Source organism: Ceratocystis lukuohia, assembly GCF_044167205.1.
Source record: "Ceratocystis lukuohia strain C4212 chromosome Unknown Supercontig5_pilon, whole genome shotgun sequence".
NCBI classification, from domain to species: Eukaryota; Fungi; Ascomycota; class Sordariomycetes; order Microascales; family Ceratocystidaceae; genus Ceratocystis; species Ceratocystis lukuohia.
This window is the reverse complement of record NW_027263524.1, coordinates 2,869,255-2,884,271: the sequence shown is the minus strand read 5'-3', so window position 1 is coordinate 2,884,271 and position 15,017 is coordinate 2,869,255. Positions and strand designations below refer to the sequence as shown.

At 47.4% G+C, this 15,017-nt stretch overlaps 4 protein-coding genes across 4 annotated transcripts; all 4 read left to right on the top strand.

Annotated features, from left to right (window-relative positions):
• Nucleotides 1-1,997: 1,997 nt before the first annotated feature.
• On the top strand, nt 1,998-2,915 carry HOO65_050608 (LisH domain-containing protein; the record flags this gene model as incomplete). Its single annotated transcript, XM_071000962.1, has 1 exon — nt 1,998-2,915. One exon carries the CDS (start codon nt 1,998-2,000, stop codon nt 2,913-2,915), a length of 918 nt encoding a protein of 305 aa, XP_070858667.1.
• Nucleotides 2,916-6,284: 3,369 nt separating this feature from the next.
• Nucleotides 6,285-6,851, top strand: HOO65_050607 (uncharacterized protein; the record flags this gene model as incomplete). Its single annotated transcript, XM_071000961.1, has 1 exon — nt 6,285-6,851. The coding sequence occupies one exon, from the start codon at nt 6,285-6,287 to the stop codon at nt 6,849-6,851; it is 567 nt and encodes a 188-aa protein (XP_070858666.1).
• Nucleotides 6,852-9,007: 2,156 nt separating this feature from the next.
• On the top strand, nt 9,008-10,567 carry HOO65_050606 (uncharacterized protein; the record flags this gene model as incomplete). Its single annotated transcript, XM_071003341.1, has 2 exons — nt 9,008-10,016; nt 10,167-10,567. The coding sequence occupies 2 exons, from the start codon at nt 9,008-9,010 to the stop codon at nt 10,565-10,567; spliced, it is 1,410 nt and encodes a 469-aa protein (XP_070858665.1).
• Nucleotides 10,568-11,882: 1,315 nt separating this feature from the next.
• Nucleotides 11,883-13,817, top strand: HOO65_050605 (SWR1-complex protein 4; the record flags this gene model as incomplete). Its single annotated transcript, XM_071000960.1, has 1 exon — nt 11,883-13,817. One exon carries the CDS (start codon nt 11,883-11,885, stop codon nt 13,815-13,817), a length of 1,935 nt encoding a protein of 644 aa, XP_070858664.1.
• Nucleotides 13,818-15,017: the final 1,200 nt, after the last annotated feature.

The following is a 15,017-nucleotide window of genomic DNA, read 5'->3' as shown; positions in this document are numbered from 1 at the left end:
TCTATAAACGAGAATGGCCCTTGAAACATGACGTAGATTTTCTGCTGCTCCAGTGCTTATTTTAAGGCCTTGTTTTATAGCTTGAAAATGTAGCAATATCCTTGGTTCAATTGAAGACGACTTGATTTGTTTTGAATGTAGTTGTAGAGAAAGAAAGCAATAATTTAGGATAAAGTCGTCCTCTCGCCCATGGACTAAGTTGCAAGATAGATTTAACACTCATTAACTTGATTAGCGCAGGTTGGTTGTGCCGAGTTTGATTTTTAATTTGTATGAAAGTGTCGATGTTTTTGAGGAATTTTCTAGAGGAGTATCTGAGTCTGTAGACAGCCAGCTCCCCTGCCACCTAGGACCATTGATCTGTAGTTGAAGAATCTTGGGATGCCCATTTCCCTGCTCACAGAGTTCTTCTACATCTATTTATAACTCTACTTTAGTCGACCTTCTTTCTTGGGCGAGGCGTGGATGGGGTGACATTGGTGATGACGATAATTCCTTCATCAATGCCTGCAACGATTGTATGAATCTCAAGACTGGGGGTATGGATGGGGATGACAGTAGTTCCGAGTACAGTCCCAGGTTATACTTGAACTTTTAAGATAAGGTTCAGGGATGAAGGATTGTTATCCTCTCCTCCACTTAGAGGGAGGCCTGGCCTATTTATTGCTCTTCAAGCTGCTCTTTTCCTAGTCCCCAGCATAATTTACAATTATGTCCAGTACAATCAGGGCCGGGGATGCCTTGATATAGGGACTCTCCCTATCACCTTTGGCTAGATGTCACTGTTCAATGGCGGCGGATCGGTGAGACATGAAGAGAGGACACTATCGAGATGGGTCTTAATGTAACGCTTATTTGTGCTACACTAAGCAGATAATTTTAGTGCTACTTTTAGCCACAGCACTGTAGTTCTGCCGGGGAATTTTTGTTCTGTGTCTTTTCTAGAAGCCTTTTTGCTTACCTCTGCAGGGGTTTTCCAAATTGCCGCATATTCTGGTTCGTTTTATTGGTCGTTTTTGTTACGAAACATCTTCTTTACTGGTAGTTGCCGTTTTGGGCAGTTGAAATTTAATTTTCTTCCTCTGGCTCTTTCTGGTCCAAGCTATGAAATTATTTTTTTTTCATTTTGATAATCTCAACACCATGAGGGCTTTAACGGTTGGTTATTGTTTTTGTGGGCGCTCAACTAGGGTTGTCTCGGGTTAGACCACTATCAGGTCCTGTGCCTGTTTTACATTGCGGTTGATTAGCACTATAAAAGCAATATTACATAGCAGTGTGCAGTCACTTTTGCCCCTCCCTCTCCACGTTGTCGGACATGTCATGCCATGGAAGTCTTCTGTCTTCCTCTGCCCTCTTAATTAAGGTTCTGCCATCTCTTCGTAAGGTCTCCCCTTATCGCTCCGTTTTTCTGCTTCTTCATAATCTCAACATTGGTGTATAATCTTCGTTTTATAGATGGTTTTCCTCCGTGCTTGAGCCGGCACGATGTAGGAGAAAGAGGCTGAAGTGCAATAGCTGGCACAGGCAGAGCAACACAGACCCCAATCCGTGCTCCAGGACCACTATGCTGGATGGGCTTGGACCTGCCATCTTATGAAATTTTCTGTCTGTTTCACTAACTAGCTTATAGAGTTCGGAGCTCAGAGTTATTCCACTCTTTTATGAGAAATTTCACATGATCTGTTGGTACTATACTGGGATGACTTTCTTGTTCCTCAGCTGTGGATTTTGTCCAATCTTTACGCTCTGGCCTTTGTAGCCCTAGCGTATAGACCATACAATTGACCTGGAAACTGGTAGCGATGGCTCAAGAATCGTATCTTCATCAAGACCATAAAAGGTGGGCATAGCCTGGCATTAGTGTTGAAAAGTCTTGCTCCCTTCATCTCACCCATCATCTCTAGATCATCTGCAGGGACCTACCCTCGTACAGGTTGCTTTTCTTCTTGTCTCTTTCTAACTTCACAGCCCTTTTTCTCCGATTACCAGCAGCCATGAAAGCTTCTCTCATTATCCTCACTGGTGCGTCCACTGTGTCTGCCACGTGGTTTCCAAACTGGTGTTGTGGTGGTTTCCCTAGTCCTGATCAGCCACAAACTACGACTACTGTCACCACTACTACCACCACTATTGCTGCTACCAACATCCCAGCTCCTACCTCCACAGAGCTTGGCTTGAGTGGGATTTACCCTGCCTCCTCTATTTACAGAGAGCCAACTACTTTATCCACCAGTATTATACCCACTAAGAGTTCCGATGCTGGGTCTATCCCGATCGATGAAGACCTGACTTTCGAGGTTGATCCGGTGACTGATGCAGGAATCACTGTTTACCCGGAAAGTGTCCCTCCTGAGTCCGTTCATATCCCCGACAACGAAGACCTGACTTTCGAGGCTGATCCGCCGATTGATGCAGGAATCACTGTTTCCCCGACTGAGGTCTCTCAAAGTATCTATCCTGAGTCCGTTCATATCTCCGACAACGAAGAAGCAGACGGCTTGCTTGACTCTGACTCCGAATCTGACTCTGACTCTGGCCCTGGCTCTGACTCCAACTCTAACCCTGTTGTTGACCCCGACAGTGAGCTCAAGCGGATCGCGAAAGAAACAAATTCAAAGCTTGACGCCACTAACCTCAGACTTGAAAATATTATTCAGGGGTTCAAAGACAGCGGCGCCAGAATGCAAGCCTTAATCGAAAAGGCCCGGAAACTTAATAACCCTGAGGGAGTGCCTGATAATAGTGAGGTAAAGGATGAGATCCCTGATGAGGAGGAATTTAGCTTTCCTATCCTCCCTCAGACCACTGACCCCGGCATGGGCAACGGTGATTCTGCTAGCAGCCAAACCTTTGGGGAGGACTTTGACGATGCTAGTGGCTGTAAGAACACTGAAAACCAATACCAATGCTAGACAGCATTCGGCTCGAATGCTGAGATGGGCCAAAATGACGTTGCCGCTGAAGTGGAGGCTGTCTATTCACATTCTACCTTTGCACAAAGGCTGTACATTGCTATCAATATTTCCTTTTTTTCTTCTTTTTCTTCCTCATAGCGAAAAGTCTTTCACTCTTCATTGCTTTTGATAGTGCGTTGGTGTGTTTTTTCATGATGCTGGGCCAGTTATCCCTGTGCTTAGTAGCTTTTGTTGTCAAATAGATTTCAGCACTTGAATAATCCATAAGATAGTTTGTAACATTTATTAATTTGATTAGCGCGGACTGTGTGCGCTGAGTTTACTTTTTAATTTCCATGAAAGTGTCAACGTTTTTGAGCAATCTTCTAGAGGAATAACTGAGTCTGTAGATACCCAGCTCTCCCCCTCAACAACATTGATCTGTAGTTGAAGAATCTTGGGAAGCCCATTTGCCCGCTCACAATGTTCTCTTATACCTCTTCATAACTCTACTTTAGTTGACCTTCTTTCGTGGGGACGCGGGGATGGGGCATGTTTCCCTTTTGAATAGCAGTTTAGGGAGGATTGGGATGATGCCGACGTTGAATGAAACGGCAGCATGAGCCAGGCTTTGAAGCCTGCCAAGTCAAAGACGTTTGGCTAGTGCCTAGAGCCTATCGGGGAAATCCACGGGGCTCCAGAGTCTAGCAAGACCTAGGATGTCAGAGCTTGCCTACAAGTCTACCTCAGGGCCTGTTCGAAAGGATCACACTCAGAAATCTACCCGGCAGCCTATCGAAGAACTGATTCACGCGCCTACTAAAGAGCAAGTCCAAGAGTCTAGTTACGCGTCTACTCGGAAGCATATACCAGAGCCTACCACTATCCAATCCCCTGTTCCTAGCAACTTATTTCCTCACTGCAATAGCCCCAGCAAATTCACCACTGCTGCCGCCGCCTCTGATGCTCCGACTACCGACATCCCCATCCATAGCGATGACGTTGGCGCATTCCTGAGCGTTTGCTTTGGGCGCTTTGACTGTTTCGGATGTTCCGGATGACATTTGTGATGACGATAATTCCTTCATCAATGCCTTCAGCGATTATCTAAATCTTAAGACCGGGGATATGAACGGGGATGATGGCAGTTCCGAATCTAGTCCTAGGTTATACTTGAATTTTTAAGCTAAGCTTCAGGGAGCATCGCCTCTGTGAATATCAGCAACCACGAGGATGGCCTCTGCGATGCTGAAGCTAGCAAGAATGGCAAAAACAAAGCCTGGCCCATCTCAAGTCTCAGACTACCTAGAATACTCTAGGCTAGGTGACTGAAAAGCGCGTAGGACCTGTGTCCAAAGCTGTTGCCGATACTTCTAGTGAATACTAAGAGGGAGGCCCGGCCTATTTATTGCTCTTCAAGCTGCTTTCTTTCTAGTCTCCAGCATGATTTGCAATTATGTTCAGGACGACTAGGGCCAGGGATGCCCTGATATAGGAACTCTCCCTACTGTTTAATAGCGGCGGATCGGCGGAACATGAAGGAAGGATGCTGTTGTGACGCTTGCTTGTGCTACACAAAGCGGTCGGTTTTTTTAGTGCTATTTTTAACTACAGCACTGTAACTCCGCTGGGACATTGTTGTTCCGTGTCCTCTCTAAACGCCTGTTTGCTTATTTCTACGGGGGCTTCTGCGCTGTCGCATACGTCGTTTATTCGTAGCCTTTGCTGTGAAGCATTTTTTATACTAATTACTGTCATTTTAATTTGCCGACTGATTCTTACGCCCTTCTTTTAACTAGTTACCTCCAATCCATTTCATGCAATCAGCTTTTTTATTTTCATCGCAACAACCGCATATGCTTTAACTGCTGACTGTTGCTGTGTTCAAGTGCAGTCTCGGGCTAGACAGCCACCATGTCCCATACGTGTGCTGAAGTTGTGATTGAATGTCATTGTCATTTGCGCTGAGCCAGATAGAGTTTGGAGAAGCAGTGTTAAAAAGTAGCACTTACTCACTCAGCCCCAAGTTCTTATCCTCCACGTTGCCAGACTTGTCATCCCATGTAATTATAATCCGTGATTTTATTCCCCTACCCTCTTAAATAAGGTTCTAGCATTTCTCATGGTGTACGTCTCCCTCCGTCTCTGCCTCTCTGCATTCTTTTCTCGCAATCTCGATAGCGCTTATGTCTCCAGAGTCAAATAACTGGCATAAGAGGAACAACACAGACCACGATACGTGCCTCCAAACAACAATTCTCGTTAGCTCAGAGAGCTCTTAGCCTCGATTTTCGAAATTGCTAGTTTTGATAACTATCCCGAATTGGTTGACATGAGAAGTAGCGTACGGAGGCGAAGCAAGGGCTACCCTCTGGTTTTGAAAAGGCGGACGAGAGAGGCGGTGTCGGCTCTCCCAGCCCTTCCCAGGCCGCTTGCACGGATGATGCGACGCTCAGCTTGGGCAGCAATGGCCCTGCCAACAGCCTGAGCTTTGGGTAGGATTACGACAATGCCAGTAGCTCTGAAGACACGGAAGGCCGCCAGTCGACATTCACCTCTGCTGCTGAGGAGTTGGACTAAAACGACACTGCGAACAAAGTGGAGGCTAGCCCTTCAGATTCTACTCGTCAACAATAACTATAGCTTGCCTCTAAGCCACTATCTCTTTCTTTGTTTTTTTTCCTTTTTCCCCCATAGCAAAAGATCTTTCCCCCATCATAGCCCCTCATCCTGACAGCCCGTCGTAGTGCTATGTCCAGCCTGGTCTGTGCTTGTTGGTCTTAGTAACTAGTCAGATCTCCGCTCGCTCATGGGCAGGACTAGGGGCTTTTTAACACAAGTCAATCTCATCAGCTCGGATTGCGCGTGTTGGGTTTGAGTTTTGATTTATATAAAAGTATCAACATTGAAGCTTTCGCCATAAGCATGAATGGATGCAAAGTGCCTATGCATGTGTGCAAGTGGGTACATGTAAGCGCAGGACACAGACCCATGCAAGCGTACGATCAAATGAAAGCGCATCTATGATTGAACGCGTAGACATATTCTGAAATGCACTTCTGGACACATTTGGCTAGATCTGGGGGTGCCTGTGCAGGCTAGCTAGGTTATCGGTATTTTTCTCGATTAGGTGGATCTCGCCGGAGCACAATCGTCGGTCTGCGCGTAATCAGTCTAGTCAGTATTCTTAGTGATGTAATATAAAATGATTCAGACTGCCAATACCCGTTTCCCCTTCTTATTTTCTTCATCTCTCCTCTCATCACTTTGTTTTCAGTGTCTGCGTTGTTCTTTGCTGCTCTTTTCACCTTCCCTCTTTCACCCCCGTCACTCCTTCCCATGAAGCCCTCTATCGTTTTGTTGCTTAGTGCCTCGACTGCCTCAGCAATGTGGCCGTCGTGGCTCTCATGGTCAAGCCAGGGGAGTGACGCCAGGCTGAAATCTGACCTTGAAAAGGGGACAAACCCTAGTGGTCCTGAGTTCACCATCACGATCGAGAGCCTTCAGTTGGACTCCAAGCAACCGGATGTAGCCCCCCCCGTCCCCACTGCCGCCCCAGAAACAGTGGGGGACTCGGTTGCCATCAATCTAGGCGGTAGCCATAATCGCATGCCTGATTCCTTCTTTGATACTGCTGGCGCTCCTCCCACCACTGATGCCTCAATGCCACAGGACGAGGACGGGATGAACGTTCGTAAAAGGGGCCTGGTAGATGGCAAGAAGAATGATTTGGTGTTTGACGTGAGCCTCAGTACTGACGAAGACGCAATTCTCGAACTATTGGAGAAGGTCTCGAATCATGTCGCTGGAAAGCACCATTTGCACGCTGAGTTTCAAGAGAATCATCATCCTACCACGCTAGCCACAGTAACTAAAACCTCTACTACTTCATCCTCCGTCAATGTCCCTACTACAGACGTTGAGAAGAAGCCTTCACAAGAGGACTGGCTCTAGGCTTTCAAGATGGGTCTCTCCGACGATATCTAGTAAACGGCAGATACCAGGGTCTGGCGCTCAACCTACGGCTAGAAAATGAGAGAAATGGAGTTGGAGGTACGGAAAAACGCCAAAGAAAAAAACACTTGCGCCTGCACTAGTTGGTTGGGTGCAATTCCTGTGCTTTTGGCTGGAGCACTGTTCACATCATTCTTCGTAATTGATGCAATAATCTTGCAAACAATAGATTTTTCTTTCATTCCCTTTTAGTGCCCTGCATTTTTCACACGTTTATGGAGGTATATGTGGCGATATAGCCCAGGCCAGAAGCCCGGGCCCTGTCCCTTTCAGGGCCAACGCTATTTCGGCCATAGATAGTAGGGCATAACAGGTGTTTTCTAGGTCTGATGTGCATAGCCTCAAAAGCACGTTGCAGAGCATGTCAAAACCACTGTTGTGTGCCTTCGTAGACGGCAAAAGTCTGTAGCCAAGCTGGATAGGATCCCCCATGCCTTGCAAGGGATTCTAGCTTAGGCTCTCGAGACATTGTAGCCGCATGGTAGCATTTTAGAAAAAAGTTAATTTCTTCCTTGGACAGCAGAGTGTTTAACGTGTTTAATACGGACAGCCTATACCCCCCCCTGCTCAATGTCAAAGTATCGGCTGATAGATAGCACTAGTTTAGAGAAACCCCCATGGCTACACCTTTCTTCTCGACTGATAGGTTGCTTCTTTATTCCAACTATCTGCACCTATATCATAGACAACTGTGGCCCAACTTGGAGGGGCCAAATAAGATCCAAGTGTCGGTATTTGAAACACTGGTACTGCTATATACATGCAAGAATCGAGGCTTTCCTATTAATACAGGCACTTGCACATTGGCACTTCCACAGTAAAGATTAATTATAAGTTTGCCAATGATTGCTATATGGCTGCACTAAAAGAATAGCAGCATGATTCTCAAGTTGATGGGCGAAATCAAGCTTGCCTGTGTAACATCATAGACTAGCCTACAGCTCTAAAGACAGTGAAGGAACTGTAAAAATTCGGCTTCCGTCGGCAGTATTTCTTCGGCTCCGTTGCAAGTACTCGGACCGCAGGGACGGCGCCAAGTAGAAACCACCGGCGTCTCATTTTTCCCTCGTGACTACTTTTCATATATTGCAACCTCAAAGCGAGTACACACGCAGAAGTCACCCCCACAACTCCCGTAAGAAACCCTCTCCCACAGCGCTAACCAATCTCACTAGTGCCATGCTCTTCACAGAACCACCCCCCTAGCAGCTCGCCAAGATTCGGGAGGCAATACCGGTAGACTGGGCCACACTCAATAGATTAAAAGCATATCAAGGCAAGGCCAACACTCCCGCACAGGAGGCAAAGAATGAAAGTTGCAGGAAGTCCATTTGTTGCTGTGCAAGATCTAAGCACGCACAAACACCACTGTCCAAGACTTCAATGCGATGACTAGGACTACACCTACATGATGAACCCCCTTTTGACAAACACATAGCACAGCAGCCAGCAGACACCAACTTAGTGGCACATAGCTTGAGATACTTAACTCCAACTAGCTGCGACAAAGATGCGGATACCAAAAGCATGTTAGCGGGGTGCGCGCTACCCGAACAAAACACCTTGAGACGACTAATCAGGCAACAGACAAGCTAAGCATCCCGCTTACAAAATGCCCAGGAGCAACTTCGCTTATACACGACGCAACATCAGCAGAGTGCATGCACCACGCAGTAAGTGTCCCGACATTCGAGCTTCTTCTGGATGACAAGAAAAGAAGGAAGACTATACGCTGACACACACGAGATAATAGACACATTCCGAGAAGTCCACGACTCAATCCAGTGGTAGAAAGACTACTCAAACTTTAGCCGGTGCAGATGCAGAGAAACACCCAGCTGAGGCCAACCCCAGCATGCTGCCGCAAACGTGGCTTCGTAAGGGGGGAAAAGCGAAGAGAGACCAGGAAGAGATCGAGAGGTCCCTACCAGTGATACTTAGGCTTCGCCTGGACAAATTTCGTTGGCCTGTGCTAGAAAAATGAATGATTGAAAAGACATGACAATTCGGTGGCTTTGTGTAACCGTTGGTCTTGGTCGACTCATACTGGCTTCAAATTCAATTCTTCTGCTGTTTCTGCTTTAGCCTCATTCAAAATGAGACCTTCTTTGCTTTTTGTTTCTTACTTTGTCTTGGTTATAGCGAGACATATCCCCATTGTCCCAGATGCATCCGCTGATACAACACTTCTAACACGTACCGATGCGCAGGATCCTACCCTGCCTTCCAACCTGGCCGATATCCCCATCTACAAAGTCCCTTATGCAGAGCATCTGCTTGACAATGTCAAGACTCCGGAAGACTTCAAGGCTTTGCCGCCAGTTGTTTTCTATCTGCACGGCTCTAAGGTCAGCGCAAACCCCCGGTTCTACTACTCTTCTCGTTTTAAAGACGTGCCTGCATTTGCCCCGTATGCTATAGATGAGGCTTCTACCGCCCCCGCTTCTACCGATTCACTTTCTGCTGGCATACCCGCTCTTCTGCCTTATATTCCTATTTTTATAGTCCCCTACCCCAAGGAGCTTCTGAAAAACGTCAAGACACCCAAGGATCTAGAGGCCCTGCCAAGAGTAACACTCTATATCTATGGTGCCAAGGCCGAGGCAGACCCTTGGATTTACTACTCCCGCCGCTTCAAGGAACTGCCTACCTTCGCCGACTATCATCATGTTAAAGAGGAAGACTCGCCCTCCCATCCAGTCTCCCCAGCTGTTGGTTCAACTCTTACCTTTGGGGAAGATGGTTTGCCCGTTAACCTAAACAACATCCCTCTCTACAAGGCGGATTATCCAGAGAATCTTGATGATAATGTCAAGACTCCACAGGATTTTGGTGGCCTTCCGAAAGTGGTTTTCTTCAGCAATGGGTCTAGGGTTGTGGTTAGCCCATGGGGCCTTTATGCCAACCGGTTTGCAGGCTTGCCTCAGTTTTTTCGTTACTCTCCTACCATTGAAGATCCTTTGCCTGCTCGCATTGGCAAAATTCCCTGGTACAATGCCAGCTATCCGACACACCTCATTAAGCAAGCTAAAACCAAAGAAGACATCTTAAAGCTACCTGATGCCGTAGTGTATCGGTATGGCGTACCTATAAATATCCCCGCCCGTAAGATGTTCATGCTCCGGGATGTTGATGTGACTACTACGCAGCATCAAGGGGTTCCTGTTGTCGGGCGTAAAGTTGACGCTGCCGCTCCACCGCAGCCTCGGCCTCTTTCTGCCTCCCAGTTACCTGAGTAACCTGGATATATCACAGCCCCGAGTGCTGAAGCCATCGCTCTTCCAGATCTTGAGGTTAAACTGCCTGATGACTTAGAAAGTTTGATTTTTTATCAAGCTCCTTACAGAGAAGACCTCCTTGACAACGTTAACGATCCTCAAGACTTCCCTACACTTCCTGATGTCACTGTTTACGTGCACGGTTGGAGATCTTCTGTTCCAGCCTGGATCTACTACCTTAATCGCGTGCTCGGCATGGAATGGGGAATGGTTTATGATGACCAAGAAGACATCGACAGCGACCACGTCATCGAATACGAGAGTGGCCTTGAAAGTGGTCTGCCTATTGACGATGATGGATCACCTCAGATCGCCGACCATGGCTCTGATCCCGCTTATAGTAGTCCACCTCCTAATTTGGATGAACGGTCACTCTAACAGGGACTTTAACCCCAGGGCCGCACTCTAACAATAGGGAACTCACGGCATATAGTCCTGACACTAGGATAGTAACCTAGAAAAGGCATGTAAGATAGGGTGATCTAGTAGTTAAGTTAAACTTGAAAGCACCTAATATAATAGATCCATGAATGAAGACTTGCATGTACAAATGATCTAGTTCACCTATGGTACGCATATATCGTGGTATCATGCATGACATCACTCACAGAACGAGCCCTCTTACAGATACGGAGTTTTTACAAACATACTGCATCTCGCACCAGTAGTTATCCCTTTCGATCTTGGTGCTGCCTTGTCAAAGCTAGACATCAAGTTACACCACACCAATACTGAAGAGACCCTCCCCCTGTCCCAGGCCGCACTCGGATTTCTTTGACACCACACAAGTCCATCGAAGCTCTATCATAGTCGGAGCGTGTATAAAATAGAACCATTTGTCGCCAATGAAGATCACCAGCACCAATCCACGATGCAGTCGATCAAACTTCGAAGAGTACACAACAATGCAGCCACCTTGTTGAGAGCAGAGGTGAAGTCGCTCCGGACAGCAAATGAAGCACTGAATAAACGCTGGAGAGAAAAAAAAAAAGGACGCCTACGGGAAGAGTGAGCGCGGCGTATAAGAGGCGAGCTAGGTATTCTATCCCACAAGGATATTGACAAGCAAATCGGTTAGGAAAGCGGCGGGCGGAGGGCTGCGGCAGATCTTCGGTGTTATGCCCATTGCGGCAAGACTACACATATGTAAGGAGTGAAAAAAATATATATATATCTACGGAATTTAATGACAGAGGCTTGTGTTTACTCTTACTCTTTTTTTTTTATGTGATGATGAATTGAATTGCTAATTGAATACAAAAATACAAAAACATAGTAGAGTATAGCTCACTCACTGTATAAATTGAGAATTAGAAATCGCTCAAGGCTCACAGCTTAAGACCCCTAACCCTTTCCTTTTTTCAGCCTTGTCTTCAGCCTTTTCCTCAGCCTTTCAAGGACCCACAAAAATATTGATCGCGCGCTTTGAACCTCCCATCACCATTATCATCAAGCATCTTGCCGGCCCTACAGTTTATCCATTGCATCGCTTCTCAGTGCGACGGTCATCTATTATCAACCCTGCGTTTCAATGCGCTTTTTTTCTGCCAACATTTTATACAGCCACCACTTTCCTATTGCCACAGCCTCGTGGCCGCTATCTTGGGCCTCCCCTCTTGAAGAAAATTTACATTATCTATAGCCGCGACACAACACCAACTACTTACTACACGCACACACCTTCACACACATCATGGCTTCTTCAGATCTCCGCGACGTCCTCAATCTCCCGGCCGAATCGCACACCAACTCCGCTCGTATTGGCAAAAAAGGGCGGCCCTATGGCCCGCGCTCCAACCTCAAAGGCCTTGCCCGCGAAGTTCAGAGCCTCGGCGGGGACACACCCATCGCCATCGTGCAGCAGCAACTTGCCTTCAAAAGAAAGCGCTTCGCCAGCAGAAAGCCCGCTGCGAAGTGGGAGAAGCGGCCATTCACAAACTCAGCCCGCGACGACCCAACACTAGTCTTGAAGCACTGGAAGCGAAAAGATGCCCTCACACTAGGACCACACGGTGAGGAACTGCCACCCTGCGAAGCCGAAGACTCAATTTTTGCCAAATACAATGCCAAAGTGCACATCCCACAATATACCGACGAGCAGTACCACACACACCTTCACCACGAAAACTGGTCAAAGGAAGAAACAGATTATCTCCTTCAGCTAATATCCGACTTCGATCTGCGCTGGCCCTTGATCTGGGACCGCTACGATTATGCGCCACGGGCCACAGATGGCGAGGTTTCCCCAGATGAAGAGTCCAAGGCCATTGTGCCAGCATCAATGGCCCGTACCATGGAGGACTTGAAGACGAGATACTACGAAGTAGCTGCCAAGATAATGGCCTCTGAAAAGCCGGTCCAATATATGACCCAGTCAGAAAAGACTCTCTACGAGATAATGTTAAATTACAACCCTACGCAAGAACGAATACGAAAAGAATTTGTCGCCAACTCATTATCACGATCTAAAGAGGAGGCCCGCGAGGAGGAGCTGTTGCTAGTCGAGATCAAACGTGTCTTGGGGCGCAATGAGCGCTTCAACGAAGAGAGAAGGGAGCTCTATCAGCGCTTAGACTACCCCAAGGCAGATCAACACGACATAACTAGCCTCAAGACCAGTGCTGGTCTGCAAAACTTGCTTCAGACTCTCATGTCGACCGACAAGACTAAAAAGCGCAAATCTCTTGTTGGTCCCGGGGAGGGGATAGCTGCTCCTGGGTCCGCCATTTCAGGGTCATCTGTTGCAGCTGGTAGTGCGGCCAATGCTTCCGGGACCGCATCTACCAGTGCTGCTACTGCTTCTACGCCAGTACAGGAACAAACACCCATAAACCAGGAAGCTGCCTCTTCGCCCTTACATTCCTCCACAATTGTCACTATCCCTGCACCCGCGGCTTCTTCCGCCACGGTAGTGGCCACACCAACCTCGGCGCACCACACCTCAGGCCACAGCAGACGAGAGTCAATGACAGTCGCCACACCCATGTCAGCAACAGCCAAAAAGGGCGCACACCCGCTTCTTGAGCGCAAGAAGCTAAGTGAGCAGGAGATGGCTATATATGGCGTCTCGCATCACGACCGACTCAACTCAGGCGCATCATTCCGCACGGAACGCACCAACAAGCTGTTCGCTAGCAAGTCCAATCAGCAACAGATCCGTATCACCAACGTTCTTACGGAGCTCGAGATTCCGCCCCGGCTGACTATGCCGACGGCAAACGTCTCAATAGCCTTCGAAAAGCTGCTGCATAGCGTGAATGGTCTGCTTGATTGCCGTAAGGTCACAGATAAGCTGGAAGCGGAGATTAAGCTGGAGATGGCTAAGAAGGCTGAGCTGGAGAAAGCCATTGCTGCTACGGATGCTGTCGCCACAAGTGGTGGAGGTGAGGGTGGAGACGAGGGTGAGGCCCCGAGTACTGACAATGCGCCTCGAACAGCATCGGATGCTGAGCAGGGCCACAGTGGCAAGAACGAAAACGATGCCATGGATATGACGTCAGCTGAAGAGTCAGAGACAGATGAGGAACGCGAGTCAAGGTCGACTAGCGAGGGTGATGGGCAGCACAAGCGCAGCGCGAGTGTGTTCAGCTCGACAAGCGATAAAGCCACAAAGAGGCAAAGAAAGTAGTAGAAGGATAAACGAGAGGGTGTGTGTGTATGTGCGCCGATGTGTATGTATGTGTCCTGGCTAATGGGGAGTGTAGTTACGAAAAAAAAAAAAAAAAAAGATACAATGCAACTAAGGACAAGAATCCCGTTCTCGACGAAGCTTCCTTGAACCCCTCCCCCTTCCGTCCAAAAATAACAAACAGGTGGAAAGACACGATCTGCTTGCATACCATCTTCTCATGTCAAAACAACTTTTTTTTTTTTTTTTTCCTCTAAAGCGCCACTACGCAACTATGTGCATGCCATGCATGTATGCTCAATCACACACCTCCATCCCCGTACTGACACATCCTATCTGCCCCGCCAGCGGGTTCGCATGCATCTTTTTGCAGTGTAGCAGGCGGCAAATGACGGACATTTGCCTAGGCAAGAAGGCTGCCGATTTATGTCCTTGATTTCTATATTTAGAGAATTGTTGGTTTGAGCATGGAATTTACTGCGGAGTCATTTACAGAGGAACCCAAATGAAGTAGCCGAATCACCGGTTGCTTTTACGGTGTATTTATTGCCGAACGCGGTGAGATGCAGGTGTTCGTCCATCGTCTACGGATGCTAATTATATAACTTTTAGACACCTAGCCAGTGAGTCGGGCAGGAGGAAAATCATGAGAGACAGCCTCCCAGGGTCCTTGGATTCCTCCGGTCCTGCGTCTTTTGTGCACCAAGAGCCAGGGAAAGGTCAATGATCTTGGTGGTATATGTAATACTGGCAACTTAATTATTCATACCGTATTTATTTCACCCGCTATCGTTTCCCGGTATCCAATTATTCCTACTTCTCTGGCGTTAAGAAGTGGAAAAAGAGAAGGGCAGCAAGCAACAAGAGAAGGAGCATAGAAGCATAGAAGCAAAAAAAAAATTAAAATAATTTAATAAAAGAAAGACCAAATTGGACGAATATGCAAGCTGTGTTATGGGGCTTATACACACTTCTCATGAGAATAAGCGCCCATGTGTAGGGAAATCCAAGAAATTATCAGGCATCAGGCAAAACGACGGAGCACCTCGAGTGAGCCGAGAGGCAAGAACACTGAGATGAAGTGAGGCGTTAGATAAGCCAGTAAATCATCAAGACACGACACGGAAATATGGGAGATAACGAACAGAGTATAGAATATAAAAAAGCTCGGAGCTTGCTTAGAAAGAAAACCACCCAATG